Genomic DNA, 20,467 nt, shown 5'->3' with positions numbered 1-20,467 from the left:
TACTTAACCGATTTTAATAAAATTTGCACATCGTGAGCAGTTTCATTCAACTAGCTTATTAATGCCCGGGTGGAGCCAGGTCTGCAGCGAAATTATTATATATACTTCCTTTTTAATTATTATTTTTACTGTTATATGTCATTTAGAAATATTTTTAAACAGTGTCCTATAATACTCCTACGTATAAAATATGCAGATAGCAATGTCTTCCTCAAAATCAAACTTTCTTATGACATCTACGAATTTATTTCAAAGTTGTATAAAATAATTTAAAATGCCATTACCCACCCGCATGGCATCGCCATTCACATTAGAGTTAATTTCAAAATGATTGCAACGAAATGATAACATAAGTAGGATGTGAAGTATTTAACCTATTTTCAAATTTTAATGAGCGACGTTGAGTTTTGTTTTTGTTTTTTTAAGTAGCCAAAATAGCTCTTATAGTACTTATAATAAGCTCTTTCGAAGTATTTTTATGCGTATAAATGCAAAAAGAAACTTTTTAAGGTATTAGCAACAAACATGTATATCATTATAACTTCTTTCGTTGTTTATATGTAGGCTGTAATACTTGGGTCGTTTATACAAACTCTTCAGATTTATATTACGATTATTACTTAGTATGGTATAAGAAAATTAATCGCGAACCAAATGATCCCGTAAATAGTTATTGTTGGAATAGTTTCAAAAAAGCTCGCTATAATCAAAGACTGGTTTAGGTTAGGTTAATATTGTTTGTCACGGTGGTGCATGACATTTATTATCATTTAAATTTATATTTCTTCCATGAATAAAGAGAAGAAAGAAATGTATGCTTTACACCCCAAAACAACGAAATAATTGAAATTGATTTAAAAATACTCAAAATTATAGATAGATAGATAACTCTTTATTTGCACCAATACAAAAGGACTAATACAAAGAGGGCACAAACACATGACACAATTACGTGCAAATAGGCGGCCTTATCGCTAAGATAGCGATCTCCTCCAGGCAACCTTAGATCGAGGATTAAAGTTTAAAGATTAGTAATTATAATCATTGACGGGTGAATATTTATTTTTTGATGGAACGTTATGACGACGTAGCCTCATAGCCTAGTAGTGTGTGTATGTCAGCTGTTTCACTGTGGATCTCAACATGAAATAATAACGAGTGGAGCGAACATTTGTGGATAAACACAGGTCGAGGTGAAGGACCTATTTATTTAAATGTGGTGACCATATTTTCTGTGGCAGCTGCCTAAGAAATATACAGCTTATAATAATTGAAAACTGGCAGCCTTGGGAACGGTGAACAAAAGTTTATAGCTGAAATCTTTTAAATCATTGTCTTTTTTTACATGTTAAATTAATTAATTCCTAATATCAATTATTCAAAACTTGAAATTCAATAATATTCACATGATTCAATATTGTATGACGTTTAAATTCGATTGCTTTAAGTTTTTACCAAAAGACCAAGAGGCACTTAAATTGTCTGCTGAAGTGTTCATTAAAAAAGAATCCTTATACACGTCGACTAGTTAAATATGATGGAAAACAATTACAAACCAAAAACTACTTATCTTAATTAAGGACTCAGTGATTTACCTGATGGTAGAGTAGAGGACCTCTTTCTTAGTACAATGGTAGAATCGAGGGGTACTGGGTACAATTCCCGGTGGGGACTGAAAAAATGTTTCCGTATAATAGGATACAGAAAGCTAATTGGAAACCCGATTAGCTTTCTGTGTCCCTTTCCCAGTTTTTTCTGAGATTTTGCTGATTTTCCGTCCTATAAATTAATTCTAAATCTCTTGCGAAGAGTAATTATTATCTTACAAGGAGTAGGCAATTTGTTTATCAAAATAGCTTATAATTCTGTCTCAATCCACGAGAATCGGATATTTGCATTACCTTGAAACGTAAATGGGAAATTCATATTATAATTAGGATTATGTCTTGGAAGATAGAGTTATGCGTATTCAATATTTCTTTATGTGTATCTACTGAGTTACTATTAAAGAGAAAATATTCAAGTTTTTAAGCTTATTATAACTACCCAAAAAATTCATATATTATAAAATCTAAAACAAAAAGATCGTTTTGTATAGACCATCAGAATGTTTAAGTATTCCTGAACGACGAAGCCTCCGGTACTTGAGGCGCTGTGGCGAAAAGCAAAAAGCATCTTACACAACACACGAAAAACATTTACTGGATATCGTTTCTATTTTCAAATCGCGTCAAAATTTCACTTCAAAAGCCACTCCCATAGAACAATCCCGACCCTGGTCTAAAACAATGGACACCATTGATGACCAGAACGCATTGTATGGTAATAGTTATGCGTCCCTCATGTCGCCTGTCGTTTGTAGATTACACCCACCGACCATAGATCGAACTGGATATGAAGTGTACCCACCGGCCGTGTCAATTTCCGTGCTCGTATTAGGCGCTGAGCGCATAATCGCAAATGAGGTCGTAGTTCAGACTTATCTAACGGGCGACATTATTACGCTGTAATGTGAATTCTGGCTATTATAGAACAATTCACCGCTGCAGGAACCGAAACTTCCTAGTATGGGAATATATTGCGACAGTTATGATTGGATCAGATAGCGATACGGTAATATCGTTAGCTATTTGTTAACTAAAACTACATTTTATCCTTTTTGAAAATAGGGAACTCCAGTGTGATCCATACAAGATGATAGATCGATCGATGATAGATCTGAATTTTGTAAAAACAAGAACTAATTAAACGCTTGCAAGTTTTCGTATCTGGAGAGACTTGTACTTCACTGTTAGGAGCACATGGTTTATTTAAATTACAAGCATGCGGCATCTAGTTAAATATGTATCTATTATTACACTTGTCTTCTTTGAGGGGAGCGTATTGTCATACAAAATTATAGGCTCGTAGAATGATAAATGTATTAAGTGAAATTTTTATTTCATAGTCAGGGAGCGGTAATTTTGTTCAAGTTTTGAGTGAAATTTTCGATGAAAGATACGTGTAGTTAACGTACTATATTATATATAATCAATGCAATGTATTATTTACTAGCTGTTCGCATACAGCCTCTGTCACAGTGAAGTTGAAGCTTTACAATAGTGAAAAATTTTTTTAAGTCGGTTCAGCAGTTTTGGCGTGAATGAAGTATGGGAGTGACTGATTAGATAAATGTATTTGTTCACTAAGAATCGAAATTCAAGTCATTCAATTTAACTTGTTTCTGAATAAAAAATAAACGCTTTTAAAAGGACATTAAAATATTTATTAATTTATTTAAATTCGCTGACTTACAATGTAGACTTGATGACACATTCAACGGATGAAGTTACATATTTAATTAAATTTTAAAAGCGTAAGGTGATATCGCTGACTTATGAATATGATTCATTATAAGGAATCGTTGTACGCGTTGGTCGTTAATTGCATATAGAAATTTAGTATTTACAGTACCTACTCGTAGAAATATAAATGCGAAATGTAGTTCTTAAGGATCATTTTTTCTAAGGAAAAGGCTACGAATAACAAATACTCTTCTTATTCGTAGGGAAAAGGTTTGTTTTAATTCACACTGAATGCTAAAAGTTGATAGATTTTTGTGCAGTGTTTTTCTCAACAGTGTACCTTTTAATATTTGATTAGCTGAATTGTTAAATTTATACAATAATAAAATGACGGCTTTACTGCCAATTTATTACTTATTTCTCATTTCAATAAATTGGAATGTGCGAAAAATATAGGAATTTGTAACCCTAAACTCCTCTCCTTCTAACTCCTCTTTTTTATGATTCAAATTTCATCCAGCTAACAATAAAAATTAATTCGTTTACTGAGGCCGGATCAGAAGAAGCTAGGCGTTTGGCAAAAAGACGCGGGTTCGAATCCCGCCTCATGATTTTCTATTTTCTATTCATTACAAGTTTTTCAATTAAAACCAATTAAGTAAAATTTAGCCGGCTTACTTTGCCCAATATTACTGTTATTTAATATACTTAATAATTAAATATGAAATTATACAACAAAAATCAGTTATAACAAAGAGTTATAATATAGGGATACCATTATAAACAAAGCATATTAAAAACTAATTTATTCATTCATAATTAATAGGTCAGCGTATTAATTAATTATCAATGAATATATAATTTGCATACCAATTGAATACAAATGATATATGGGAACATTTTTCGAGGAAGGTACATCCCATATTTAGATTCGATTATGTTCTTATCGAATAATATCTTGTTTACATTTTACCTTTGTATGATTATGGTTTTCTTAATTGGATGTGAATAAATTATTCTGAAATTAGCTATTCGTGAGTGCATTGTTTTAAATCCAAATAACAAATATTCAGCAGTTTATTGGATCGGAACTCCAAATGTTTACAATGCATTTCATTTACGGTTCATTTAGTTCTGATAATTATTTTACGGTCATTGCCAAGTATCTAAGTCATACCATTATCTAGAATAATTACGTAACACCGTTGTATTTAGAAGTTAAAAAGTTTTGTTTTATTGCTTTACGAAGCGTGAAGCGGTTTTATGATGCTTTTGTGTTAATTTTGCTCGCTTTTTCATAGCTTTTAGTTATTTTTTAATTATGTAATAGGTTGTGAATGGAATACTTGCAAGTTTGTTTTAACATACATTGCATGTACACGTGACATTATTATTTAATTTTATTATTTATTATATTATGGCTCCAACATTTCTTAGGATTTTTAGGATAATAATAACACACTATTTTAATTGCTATGTACAAAACTGACGAGGTATGATTTCACTCTTATTAATACCAATCTGCTATTAAAAAATAAATAAAAAAAATGTAAAAAAAAAACCTTTTAAAACCCGCTCTAACGTGGAGAATGTTTTTAAAAGCGATGGGCTATTTGAAACGTTTGATGTCAGGCACCCTCCCTATTACAATCAAACACTTGAACAATTAGTTTTCAATTTTTATTTATTCCACTTTTTTGTCTTTTTTCATGCCATATTTTATTTTTCAATTCCTATTTTAAACAAAGTTTTTTATTTATGTTCAATTAAAATGTCATATCTTCTGATTTATTTTACGCGAGTATAATACAAGAAATTAAAGATTTAACGGATTTAAATTGAACTTCGAGACATAACATCTCAATCTCCCGGCGTCCAAGCTCGCGACAATGTGTTCGAAACGCCGGGATAAATAACTCTTTAATTTATAACACAGTAAAAACTTGTATACATAAAAATATTGATAGAAATCCTATAATTCCACCAGATTAACACTAGGGAAGTATAAAATTATATGGGGAATTTTGATTGTACTGTTGGAAGTTTGCCTGGATCCGGGTTACACTGCAATTGGGTCATGGGTAGCTTCAATCTGTTAACAAAATATAACAATTCGTCCTTTTTAACCGACTCGACTACGATTTGATCAGACTGATTATAAGCATTAATGGAGTGGTGTTTACACTCGTTGAATGCATTATATTATTGCATATCCGTGATGCATGAGAAGACAGTGTGTTTTAATGAATCAAAGCAATAAATTTTTGGCTTTTAACCAACATCAAACAAATGAAGCTCTAGCTTTTCTTAACGTCTTTATACGGCATAAATCATAATCGTAAATTGTTTTGCATAGCGTTTCTTAATACTTACTTATTTCTATTATTTGCTTGTTTATTATGTAAGATATCGTATTTATCGTTATTATAAATATTCCCACAAAAAAAAAACGTATAAACCATTTTCTATTTATGGATATAATTACTACAACTTATGGTTATTAAGGTCTATAAAATACCATATACGGAAGCCGCGCCATCAGTTTTGTAAAATAACCAATGTTAAACTTTCCATGTTCCTAAAAGTGTTGGCGAGATTTTATTAATTTAAACGAAACTCCATTGAATTAATGAAGCTTGTAATTAAATTAAATAACTCATTATACAAAGTGGTGTGCACTGGCGATGTGTTGAATATTGATTAAGTCACTTGAATTTTTGAAGAACGGAAAGGGGCGTTTTTATGGATTTTTTTGTTAGAAAATTTTAAATTTATTACGTATATAATGTTTGTATATGTAGTTGATAAAATGTGGCAATCCTTTTGATAATAATATTAAGATGAATAAGATACACATTCATTTATTTTTATTAAGCTGCTAGCTTTATGTCCACGATTTTGCTTACAGATTACCTATCTTTTACCTTTTTTTTATAACATAGTCGGCAATGGTGCCGGTGGGTCGTTTGATGGTAAGCGCTACTACCGCCCATGAACATTTGGAGAGGCATAAGGTCAAATTGCAGACCTTACGCCTCTACAAATGGATATCCGACTTTAAATTGGGAATGGATTAAGAAAGGATTAACGAGAGGTATAAAGAAAAGGATTGGAAAGGGTAAGGAAAAGGATTTGGGCCTCCGGCTCCACCACTCACCGAACGAAACACAATAGCTATTATTTCACGACGGTTTTCTGTGGGGGTGTGGTACTTCCCCGGTGCAAGCTGGCCCAATTCGTGCTGAAGCCTGCTGGACTCCCAAAAAAAAACTTTTTCTTTTATTTTAATAACATTTATTATTAAGTAGCACATCACATCAAAAGTGTAGTCTATGACTGTTCAAAACAGTTGTTGATCTATTAAAATAAGTTTTTTAGAAACCAAGGGTTGTTGCGTTGTCATGGTAACGCATATAATCAAATAGTTCCTACATAAACAAGAGGGTGCCTGAGTTAATATTTTAGTTGGGTGTATGGTTTTCATATTGTTTAATCGGTGTTTTAGAATATCGTACTTTAGCTTTGAAAATTATTCAGTTATATAATATGTTATACATGAATTGTTTTAAAACTTGTAATAATAACTACTACAGTGTTTGTCTGTGTCAACGTAAATGCAAATACTACGAAATGGATATACAAAGAATGGGTGGGCTGATTCATATAGAGATAGATGGGCATATTAATTAATCAGCTTTGTGTAACTTTAAAAAAAATTGTTAGAGATGCTAAAAATATAGACAAGGATCTATCTTAGGAACATTTTACTTATTTTTTCCTTAAATAAATCTATATTACATTTAATTTCGTGGTATTTCTGGACCAATTATATTTTCTTTACTTTAAGCTTATTTATATATTCCATCTGGCCTTAATTACAAACAATAACTTATTTACTCTAAAATTAATCTTCAGAATGTTTAAAATTAACAAAACACTGTTTTGGGAAACTCATAAAAACATACATAAAAATAAAATAATTTTTTATAGTTATTCATTCCCGCGCCTCGTAATTAAATTACCTATGCTAATATTTGTGAAAATGATTTATGTTTATACTCTATCTATGCCCATTTAAAGATCTAAAAAGTACCGACAAAAGCAAAGATTATAGACTTTTAGAAGTCATTATACATTCGCGAAGAACTTATTAGCGGTCGTATAAATTTTATTGATGGACCTACGTGTCTTGAGTTTATATTGGAAAGTTAGATAAGAGTTAGAAATCTTTTTTTATTGATAAATTGCGCTGTTAAGGGGGGGCGTGTTTCTGTATGGGTTATTGTGACAGCCGGCGTGAGAATGGATGATATAATTAGTTTGTAGAAATATTTGTGTTACGACTTACAGCTACAATATAAACGACGTGAGACATGAAGTGTAGGAGGAAAAATGTACCAAAATCTCGTTTTATACGTAGTCTGGTGATGTTATAAGGATGCGCGTTAAAGGTAGTAATAAAAATTTTACTGATGTACTCGTATCATTTAATACGTGGAATGATTTCTATTATAAATACATATTTCTAATAATATATTTTCTGAAGTACTACACCCCCACAGAAAACCGGCGTGAAATAATAGCTTGCTATTGTGTTTCGTACGGTGAGTGGGAGAGCTGGAGGCCTATTTCCTCCTCCTAGGCTTTCCCAGTCCATTCCTTTTTTCCATTTCATCAATCCTTTCCTTATCCCTTATCCCTTATAAGCAGGCAGCGCATTCTCAGAGGTCTGAGCTTCGAATGTTCATGGGCGGTGGTGATCGTTTACCACCAGGCGAACCACCAGCTCAGTTGCCCGCTAAGACATAAAAAAAAGTATAAACAAAATTGGTGCGTTTTATTTGTAAATAAACCAAACCTCTTCCCCTTAAGTAATGCGAAATTTCATATGAAATTCAATTTACTATCTAATTTACCAGGTCTTTCTATTTTGATTAACGACTGTTTCTATCATCAGTGTTTAGTGGCCGAGTGACTTTTTCAAACCATTTCTATACAGCCGTTTATTTGTATGATATGTAATAAAATACCCATTAGTTAAGATTTAGATCGAAATCAATTTACTATGATCTAAGCTGTTCATAATTTATTTTGATTGATTTTTTATATTTATTTAGTTTTATTGGATTTTTGTTTATGTTCGTTTTAGTTCGCTGTTTTGGCTTAATATAAATTTATAGGGATATGAAAAAGCGTTATTGATTTTGAATAATTTTGAGAGATGAATGTTTGATTTATAATTAGCGTTAATGATGGAAGTAAAGATGAAAGCCTGCAATTTAATAGTTATAATTATATTTGTTTTTATTTATTAAGCATTAAAATTATACCTGTGAACAGTGCATGGATAAAAAAAATTTTGCCCAACAAAGGCATTGCATTGCCAAATTTCAGATTGGATTTAATAACTTAATTTGCCTCATGGGCAAATATCTAAATTGATTTGATTTTTGCAATGTTAGGAACATGGGATGGCTCAAGAATGTAGGTAATAAAATAATCAATATATTAAACATTTCTAAATAAATGTTCATAAATTTTTTTTTATTATTATTGAAAAAGTCTAAATAAATTAGTATGAAATTTCTCAAATGTCATGTCATTAATTTCTTAGGGCTCTACTAATGACGCTTTGGAATGACCGTATGGTCGCAATTACCCAAAAGCACCCTATATCGGAAGTAATGTTTTTTGCTCATAGCCAGCCCTAACCCTTATATTATGAAATTATGCGTCATCGTGTGGTCCAATCATAAGAACAAGCGATTTATTGTCATTTAATAACATAAATAAACCGCGAAGCATATAAACAAATTATTTTTTTATGCACTTCGGTTCACAGGTATAGTATTAACGCTTAATAAATAAAAACAAATATAATTATCGTTCTTTATGAGGCCTATTGTTATACACAATTTTCCACAACTTTTAGCTTTCATATCAATACGAATTAAATACAAAGCTATAAAGTCCATATTCCTTAATATTTCATATGATTAATACATTTTTTACATCAGTTGTGTACCGTGTTTTTTCGCCTATTAGATTTTTTTCCATAAACAGTGCTTGCAGAACCTCAATATCACGTCACATATGTTTCTAATTCTTTTGGTAAATACAAAAGAACATATATATATTTTTTGTTCTTACTCATTATTTTACGTTTTTTCCCCGCCAAAAAATTACATATATTACACTCACATATTGTACGTAATATGTTAACATATGTATGAATATGTTCATAATTCGCATCATCTCATTCCATATACCCCACAGGATCAATTTACAAGCGTCGCACGCGCCGCGTTTCCGGAGAAACATGAGCCTTATGTAACGATAGATCGATTGACGGAAACAAGCTGATGATACACCGTTCGTTATTTTGCAACCCTTGCTTGACCGGGACCGGTTTTGGCGCACCTGGATTCTTTATAGCCTAAGCCTAAGATTCTTTATAGCCTAATGGCTTAGACTTGGGAGATGGCTTATGAGATCTAAAGCTCATAAGAGGACATTAATTAATTATTAGGGGAAGGTCTTGATATAAGAATGTCTTGATTTTATCAAATATGTTTTATTAATATAAGTATAAAAAATGCTATTTCAAAAATATGATAATCAAATTTAATCCTGATAGAATTTGAACGCCTTTATCTGTTTCTGTCTTCTGTGGATCAGTGCGAAAATTTTATACTTACCATCTAGTATGCTTACAGTATCACAATTATACATAAAGTGAAATCCCGTGTCCCTTTGTGGGGTATGGGGCAGATGATGTATATCTATTTCACTGATCGATTTTCTTTAGGGACAAGTAGGTCAGCCTTCTCCGTCCTGCCAGACCGAGAATTTTTTTTTGTGCGTCCCCACCGGGAATTGAATCCCCGGGAATTGAGGGCCCCTCGGTTGTAAACTCACGCGTTAATCACTGTACCAAGGAGACGGTCACAATTATACATGGCATAGCAATATACCTGCATTATAATTAATTATTAGAGATGCAAATATTATATAAAATAATATACGAAAGGGGGGGTAGGGACAGCATGAATTGGGCCTACACCCTCACAGAATGTTTCGTATGTCGAGTGGGGTTACGGAGGCCCCTATCCTTCACCTGCCCAGTCTAGGCCCTATCCCTACATATGGTCATGGACGGAGATGATCGCTTACCACCAGGTGAACCACCAGATCAGCTGCCCGTTAATTTATAAACAAATAAACAAAAAATTATATATTCAGAATATTATATGGATATGACAGTGAACTGTCAACATATAAAAACAGCATTTAGTATCGCATTTAAATGTATTTATTATTGATCATATATATTTACTGTGTACTAAAAATTCCTTTCCCCATATATGTATGTATTATATAAGTATGGATATATATACTTTTGACGTTCAAGGATCATGTGAATCAGCAACCTCGACATTTCGGTTATGAAGGTTGTCTCCCTTCGTTTTTGAAAACATCCCATTTTTTATTACATATTCGTACTTTTTGCTTGTTATTTATATTAATTGAAACTAATTGTTTTCCTTTGTGCTTGTTAAATGGACAACTTCACTGAATGCTCTCATTAGTATGGATTAGGATAATACGGTTTATGATTGTACTAGCTGGATCCTGCGGCGTCACTCGTGTGGTATTCTGTTAAAATGCAGCCTATGTGTTAATACAAACCATTGTCTCTATGTCAAATGTCATAAAGACCCCAAAATAGGCTTTTGTGTGAAAGAGTAACAAACATCCATATATTCTTACTTTCGCGTTATAATAATAGTAGGAAATAGGATTGTTACTACTATTTTTTCCGAAATCGAACCCGTAATATCAAGCGCAATGTCTGACCACTTAACCATTCAATCCAAAACAAATAATATCGAAGGTCGCATCTGATTCAGTCATGACGTCATCATCTAATTGATCAGACGTGACCTTAGGTATCTGGTATTTCCTAATTGTTTGTTTGAGGAGAGCTTATTGTTAGTTCATGTGATTTCCTCTTTTTCTTGTTTAGTCTATAAAAACTATTAATATAAAACTGAAGAGATTTTTTTTGTATGAACTGATTAATCTCAGGAACCACTGGACTGGTAAAAAAGCTTCAACTGTTAGATATGTACGTGATCTCTGAGTGCTAAAGGCTATAAATGTACCACGGGCGAAGCAGGGTGGACCGCTATATAGTTTAAAAAACAATTCCGCTTAAATGTGTTTTTAAGTTCTGCAAAGAGCGAGAATAAGGAATAAATAAACAGTTTTCTGCATTTATAATATATGTCTATTTATTACATTGTAACGAAAATTATAAATGACAAGACAATAGAAATTTCTATAAAACACTGTTAAATCAATGTCAATTAAGTTTTATAGATGAGATTTATCAAATTTATTAATTACTAGCTGCGCGCGTTTAGTCCGTATCCCGTACGAATATCGGGATAAAAAGTTGCCTATATGTTATTCCAGTTGTCCAGCTATCTACGTACCAAATTTCATTGCAACTGGTTCAGTAGTTTTTGCGTGAAAGAGTAACAAACATACACACATCCTCACAAACTTTCGAATTTAATATTGGAAGGATTATACTATATAATTATACTACAAATATTCCTTTATAGAGAATTTTTCTTATATTATTTGACTTTCCGAGCTTTACCCATCCACGTATTGAAATATCTATCCCATATGTTTCTATTTCAATAATTTAGATATTGTTTTACAATAATACGTTTTAAAGGCACGTAAAAAACAATAGACGGTTCATATTTATGCTACAATCTCTACCCACATATGATGCAAGTCTTCCCGAGTTCGAATTTGGAGATGCGGTAATGTTTGTTTGTTTGTTCGCGGCTCACTTTCCTCATTTATTTGATAGCACTGTTTAATTAGGTTGATATCATTAACCTTTTAAGTCGGGTTACTTGTTTGCAGAGAAATATGTTCTGTTTTTATCGTACATTTAAATTATGTAATATATTATGATTATTTTAGACATATAATTTCATTAATATGTCATTAATTTATTAAATCAAATCATCAATTAAAATCGTCGTTAACAACTGAGGTAATTATACCATCTTAATTGACCAATTCTATGAAACAAATTATAAGTAAAAGCTACAAAATGAGAATTCATAATCTACTAGCTGCGCCCCGCGGTTTCACCCGCCTAAGTCCGTATCCCTTAGGAATATCGGGATAAAAAGATGCCTATATGTTACTCCAGGTGTGTACGTACCAAATTTCATTGCAATCGGTTCAGTAGTTTTTGCGTGAAAGAGCAACAAACACACACACATCCTTACAAACTTTCGCATTTATAATATTAGTAGGATGGTCACTTCTGATATTAAATGTCTTAAGAAAGTAAAACTAATTAAAAAAAATGTGATACAGAATATATCTTGTGTTTAAAATTGACAAATTATAACCATAAATATCAGATTTTCTAAATAAGATGTTGTTATTGTAAAGCAATAAAGCCCTCTAAAAAATCCTTTTATGCGAATATCACATTTATGTTATTTGAGAAGGTAAACAACAAACGTGTGAACAATTATATACTAATCATTTCCCCTCTGTCTTCGTTTATGTAATTTCTAATTGTTTATGTGATTTCTTTCATTGTTCTTGGAAATATAACTGTTATTTTCTTCTTTCTTTTTTATATCTGTGGCAGCATAAAATAGCTATAGCATATTATCGGTTTATTATTTAACTAGCTTCCGCCCGCGGCTTTACCCACGTGGAATTAGGATATTTACAAATGATTTAGTAATTTAATCGGGATAAAAAGTATCCTATCACCCATCTCATACCCTGTCTGTATATAAAATATTAAATCCGTTAAGCATTTTGAACGTGATTGATGGACAAACATCCAAACAATCTTTCATATTTAGAATATTAAGTGTGATACATCATATTATTATTTTTTATCACATTTGATTTTCTGGCGTCATCCAGTGAACAAACGCATCTTTTCCTTCTCAAGAGATAACTCCATATAATCGAAAGGTTTGGTCCATGACCAGGCACAAAGCGGGGGATGTGATACTACATAATTATTAAGAATATCTTAGACCAAGCCTGAAGTATAATTAAATAGTATACCTACGCTATAATATAATAATCTTAATATATATAAATCTCTTGTCACAATGTTTGTCCTCAATGGACTCCTAAGCCACTTAACCGATTATAATAAAATTCACTCACCATGTGCAGTTCGATCCAACTTAAGAGATAGGATAGTTTAAATAATTTTAATTACGATAAATGACAACCCGGGCGGAGCCGGGGCGCGCAGCCAGTACACATATAAAGTAAATGTTTGACTATTTATCACAATATGTCGAATTCACAGGCCTACCACGGTCTTCTTTTAATCAAAAACATATTATATAGGTTTCGTGTATGACGCAATATGCCAACTGTACTGAAGAGAGAGGACATAGTAGTCTTGTGAGTTTTTGTACGCGAACCCAAATACTTAAAATTTAACAAGTACTTATGAATATTTATAATTTCCTACATTTTGTCGTTCATTATAACGATTCGGAAAGATACTTCCACTGATAAGAATGGGCAAAAACGTGCTTGTTACTATTTCTTTAAGTTTTATAAAACCTATATATATAATACATAATGTAGGGAATTATTAAATTTTGAACTTGCGTTAACTTTCACTATTGTATACTTGGTCCATCTATATGTTTTTATGGTGTAACAATTAATTAATGTATTTAGATATTACATTAATGGAATTTACATGCCGTTTGTGTCTAATGTGTTGATCGTATTGTAATCTTTGTTATTTGTATCTTTGTTCTATGTTGTGTTGTGTGTTATTTAAATTTTATAATACTTTATTATAATTTATGAATACAATAATTTACTATACATCAAATCTATAACTCATCAACTTAGTACACTCAAAGCTATTAAGTTTTACACAAATTTGAAAATACAAACATATAGATATATATTTATTTTGTTGATGTCTAGTCTGGTCCACTTTTATTCTTAGGTCTAGGACTAGGTATAGTAAGCATTTTGAGAAAGGATCATTGCTTTGCTAAGGAGAATTACCCTTCTTTCAAGCAACATTTATAGCTCTAAGCACAAACACTTTATTAACAAAAGTATTGTATATCATGATGATTACTTATTCACAATTAATAATTATTTCAATGTTCATTGCGACATACGTCCAGATTAAAACCATTATCATTGTTATTTAACAATTATATGCCAATGATTTATATGTTTATAAGACTTTATGAATTATGTGCATTCTTTTTATCAATTGGTATTGAATTCCTTAGATGTCCTGCTATAAAACCACATTTTTTGCATCCAATAAAATCATTTCCACTAACAATAACTTTATACGATCGAAAACAAAGTGTAAGCGACGAAGATGCATATAAATCATCGACAAATGATTCGATAAAATCGTTAACCATCTTTAATTGGCACGTAAAACACCCGTAAACCATTAAGTTGCTTGCCAATGCAATAAAAATAATTTCGGATTGCACTTGCGACGTAATATTCGGCCGTCGCCCAGCGCTTTTAGGGTTGTGCCGTGTGCGAATTCAATTGTAGTTATCGATGATTATGAATGTGATATAACGGCCCCCCGCTTAGTGGCTTCAAGTTGGTTTAGTCAGTGTGCTACAGCGACGCATGGCGCACGTGGCCCGTGATCGTGCGCAGCCAGTTCGTTCACCCCGACTTTGCGATCGAAACGTCAACTGTCAAAAATTGACGGAAAGAACGATCGATTTTTGTATTTCGAAATAATAAAAAAATTTCGTGTGGTATGGCGGCAGATTTTTTGTATGAATGATTGAAGCGCGAAAATGCTCAAGTTCCGCGTGGATTTGTGTTAGTGCTGTGATGATACGAGCATCGGTTGTGTTGTGTACTCGAATTGTGTTTTAGTGCTATTGTAATGCTGTAATCATGACACATTGATGTCGTACGAAGCTGATATGTCTATAATTAGCGAGCTGCGATGGCTGCAAGACGACGAGCTATTCGCTATATCCTTGCAAAACGGTAATTATGTTTTATCTATGTTAATGTTATATTGTTTCCAACCGAAACGGCTCTATTACATTGATATTGCGCTTATCAAAGTCAAACAGTTCAACTATTTCGTGTGCCAAGAGTTATAGTATAAATCATTTAATTGATAAATACTTCACAAACGAGTATGTATTAATAAAAAGTCGTTTAAAAGTAATAAATCTTACTGCCCTTGTCATCTTTTCTTCCTTAATCAATAAAATAGTGGTATAAAACAAATCGGAAATGAACATTTTTCTGCGCTTACGCAAATCAAGAATGAATTGATAACGTCATTTATCATAAGCTTGATTTTTATTTTACCGGTTTTCGCAATGTCATGTGGTATCATCGTTTTATTTCCTATTCATTATATTTAGTCCCAAGAAACATTTTATTTTATTTGCAAGTTGAATAAGTTTAGGAGATATTAATAATGACATAATTTATGTTCAGATAGACTATGGTTATTTATAAATCGTATTTAAATATTACAATCAATTTATACGTTGAGATAAGTGCAGTGTGAACATAGTGGAAGCAAACAGTTTTGATAATATACAAATAGGTGTTTATAACCTCGACCCCAGGGTAACCTTTGAACATCACTAATAGTGAATTTAAGCGCTCTTGAAAAATAATACGACAGAATTAAATTTTAAATGTTAACGCAATTTTTTGCTCGTTCAATATTTATTTAACTTTGTCTACACTTTCGTTAATATTATGCAATTTGAATAAAACGTTAGCAGTTATTTGTACACTTGCAATTTTGGTTACAAAATTTCCTATCGTTAGAAATAATCATACATATTAAATTGGACAAGTCAGCTATATTAAAAATTAATCAAAATTAGATGATATTGTGCTCAGATGTGTAAATAATTGAGTTTTCTTTCAAATGACGAACTGTATCCACATTGAGTCATTTCACAAGTGGATTTGATCGGTAAATATTAAAGGAAAACGTAATTAAAGTCAGGTGGCAGGTACGATGCACGCAAATAGGAAATAATGGCCAAGGTGAGCCAGATGCCGACACTTATCCACGAAACACAAGAGTTATCTCCGTTTATATACCTACATTATATATCCTACTAATATTATAAGTTTGTAAGAATGTATGGGTGTTTGTTAACGTTTTACGCAAAAACCATAGAAGGGATTTTTATGATACTTCGCAGCTTATGAACCAGATATTACTTGTAAGCTATAGACATACTTGCTTTTTCATGCGGGTTCATACGCGGGTGATACCGCGCAGCAGAGCTAGTAATGATATAAATGAATGGACTCTTAATGTAGGACGGACGAAAGAATTTTTAATATATATTTTTATATAGGGTGGATATAAAAACACAATGCTTGAAAAAAGCTAAGAAAGGGAAGGTGAATGGAAAAGGAAGTAAAATATAATCGTGGATTGACGTATTTATATATAAGCTTTACTAATAATATAAAGCTGAACAGTTTGTTAGTTTGTTTGAACGCGCTAATCTCAGGAACTACCTGAACGATTTCAAAATTCTCTTCACCGTTGCATACGGTTATGAGTGCTACAGGCTATATACCTCGTACCTATATAACTTTTACACAATGTACCACAGGCGAAGCCGGGTGGAGTTTATTAATATGTAGTTACTAAGTAACGAAACAATGTAAGAAAACATATGTATTTTTTTCTTACATATTATACGCTCTATTATTGAGTAGAATAATAATTTTGTAATTTCAATTATTTGTCTTTAAACATTTTTATAGAATTACAAAGTGGAGTTAGTTACACTATTTATAACTAAAGAACGGATTAAACGATTCGGCTGAATTTTTGCATAGGTAGCTTAAAACCAGGACACGGATATAGAAAAGTTTTTATCCCGAAAATCCCACGTGAATGGGAACAGGGGAGGAAAACCCTGGGTGCGGGCGGAAAATTAGTATTGAAATAAAATGTTTTAAAAAAAGTCTTAAAAGTCACAAACCCCGATAAGAAGTATATATTGAATAATAAGCCAACTCTGTAAAAGATTAATGTTTGTATTATTCAAGTGAAATTAATATATAATGATAAAGAAATAAGGTCTAAATAAGAAATGTAACATAAGTCGAAACATAATAGGAATCCCTTGTTAGGAATACGATGAATCCAATTAGCATCCACTAATTATTTATTTTTCTGTTAATGTAATAAGGTATAAGTTACCAAGAAGTTTGGATTACTGTCGGTTATATTTCTTTATTATTACTTGTAATGAAGATATCAAATATCAAAGTAGATTCGAATACAAAAAATAACAATTTTGTGTTATTTTCAGATACAAAAAAGAAAATATATTACAAATAACTGCGTAATGAGAAACGTATTTATAAATTCTCTACTATAATCTGTACGAGTAACATAACGCTGAAGAGTTTGTTTGTTTGAACGCGCTAATCTCAGGAATTCCTAGCCAGATATCAAAAGTTTTTTAGATGTACACATTATCCCTGACTACTTTAAGCAATACATTTATGTATTATATAAATACATTTTTAATACAAATTACCTATTTTCAATTGTACTATCTTTTCTTTTCAAAATATACGTACGAACATGTATTTTTGAGGCAAATGGAATTGCTAACGTTAATCAAAATTTAATAAAATAAGATTATATGATACTCATAGTGTACAAAGACTGTAGATGTTAGATCTTATGGTGAGTGACGCAGGCTGCTTATAAACACGACGCGTTGGTTAAACATTATTGTATAAAACTTTGATAAACGATAAGATTTTAAACTAGCCAAGTAACTCATGAAATGAATCGCCGGCTTTTTCAGCATTGTATTATCACAAATTGTATGCTTGGATCTTTAAATTACCCAATAGATTTTGTTGAGGTTTTTTAATAGATAGAGTGATGCAAGACGAAGGTTTATGTGTATAATAACAACCATTAAACTTCTCCGAATTAAACTACTGCGAAGCCGCGGGCAAAAGCTATATCGTAATGACAATATATTGTAAGCAAGAATTCCACTTAAAACTTTATAGTTCTCTATAGAATATACAAAACACATCTGCAATCACACGCAACCAAACTCAATAAAAATACTCAATCGAAGCAAATAAACCGTGCAAATGATCTCTCCAAATAACTACTAGAAATCAATCGACAATCGCTTCTATTGTTCAACCATAAATACGAGAATTTATACATAAGACGTAGTGATGTAAGGTTAAAGTAAACAAATTTGAAGTATTGTATATTACGCATTTATACCATTGCTATGAGTGCCATAACAAGGTCACCATATTGTGAAATAATGTGAACTAACTCTGCTATGTTGAATGTTTGTGTCTAATTATTTATTATTCAGATAAAATAAAGATGATGTACTATCATCATAGTAGTCGAAGGAAAACATACAGTCCCGGAATTTTACCCGCATGGTACCTGTTCGAGTGAGATTTTTGGATAAAAAGTGTCCTGTCTTTTCGTCCCGGGTACCAAATTATATTTATAGCGAATTTCTTCCCAACCGGCTTATTAGTATACGCGTAAAGAAGTGACATACAAACAGAGTTACTTTCATTTATAATATTAGTAGGGATATCGCTCAATGCCATCATATAAAAATTACTTCTTAGAGTTGTGTTTATATATTAGGTTGTTATTAAATACAATGAGTTGTCTATTGGTATATATATTTTTTTTATTTGAATATTAATGTATAAATGATGTTATTAACAAAAGTAGGTCAAAGACAAGTAAAGGTGAATAGAATTGAATTCGCCAAGATGACTCTTTAATTTCAAAATTACCTCACTTATATAATGTATGTTGTATGGTTATCTTGATAGTTATCATAATATATGTGAATTTTCCATACTGCAGTATCCATCGTTCCTGATATGAGTTTGTGAGTAGCCTAACATAATTCGCTTTGACATCAAATTATCCAGTGTCTTGAATAAGCCGATACAATGTAAATGCGTTAGGTGGAATGGCTCTCCTTAATTGAATTCCATTCATATTAATCTGTTATTCACATCGTGATATACATTTACTGCTAAATACTTTGTTGTATACACTTCAGTATCGATACCTCGCGTTAACTTGTATGTTGTATAAAGTACAATGCAAGTAATGGTAATTTTGTTGATAAAACCGATAACAATTTTACAAATTATGTGGTGCAACCGAGCATATCATGCGGCTTGTTTCCTTTTCATTGTCCTTACCAGTCTTTCTTTTATTCCCGTTATCGATAATTTTGCACCCCATACCAACTTAACTAGTAGTTAGACTTAAAGTTAGTAATCCAGCGGAAGAGTCCAGTTTAAGGTCGACCAGACCATACGCCTCTGAAAATATTCATGGGCGGTGGTAGCGTTTACCATCGGGCGACTCACCAGCTTTTTTGCCGTTGATGCCAAAAAACAGTGTTTACGAGACAATTTAAAGGAGACAACGAAGAACCAAGAATGCTTAATGGTATTTTTATATACATCTTTGACCGACCGGTTAAACTGTATACCTAGTAGAAAAGTAGTTCTGTGAATTAATTTCTATAAATGCAAAAATAGTGTGTCTCGCAGTGATAATTACCGATGAACTTCTTTATAAACATATACTACGTTATTTAAGTGTATTAAAAGTGCTTATAAATAAGTTAAAAGTGTTTATATGAACATATTTAAGCACAAAATTATAAATTTGTGATTTAATTGTGCAACTTAATGAAGGGTATTAGTAAACTCGCCTGTGGTACGGTGTGACTGACAATCACCTTTAACGCAACCGCGTTACGGCGATTATCGCGTGGCGTCTACGCCGAAGCATCATTGTGACGCATGCAGCGTTTATCGACCAAAGATTAATAAAAATAGAAGCGGTGAGTTACTACTTACTCCACACTGATTTCAAAGTAGTCTTTCTGATTTTATTTATTTATTTATTTTTTATTACATGTCATAAAACCGATAAATAAAGATAAAAACACTGCCTTAAAATGGTTGTGAAAAAATGTAGTACATGTTTGAAAAATGTAACTAGGAAGCTTCCTGGGCTGGAATGTAGTAGATGCTCTAAGATTGTTCATGCTACA

General features: G+C 31.9%; 1 protein-coding gene across 2 annotated transcripts in view; it reads left to right on the top strand.

Annotated features, from left to right (window-relative positions):
* The window catches only part of LOC119829201 (rho GTPase-activating protein 7), a 212,828-nt gene that overhangs the window by 5,091 nt on the left and 187,270 nt on the right, over nt 1-20,467 (top strand). Inside the window, exon 1 of one of the 2 annotated variants that reach the window (XM_038351604.1) lies at nt 14,970-15,365. The exons of the other annotated variant lie outside the window; for it this stretch is intronic. Coding sequence (XP_038207532.1) covers nt 15,281-15,365 — 85 coding nt within the window. The 5' untranslated portion in view covers nt 14,970-15,280. Of the gene's footprint in view, nt 1-14,969; nt 15,366-20,467 lie in introns of those variants that run through there. 2 annotated transcript variants of the gene reach the window in all.

This window comes from Zerene cesonia, chromosome 9 (assembly GCF_012273895.1).
Source record: "Zerene cesonia ecotype Mississippi chromosome 9, Zerene_cesonia_1.1, whole genome shotgun sequence".
NCBI classification, from domain to species: domain Eukaryota; kingdom Metazoa; phylum Arthropoda; class Insecta; order Lepidoptera; family Pieridae; genus Zerene; species Zerene cesonia.
Note: the sequence above shows the minus strand (reverse complement) of the source record. Positions and strands in the feature narration are given on the sequence as shown.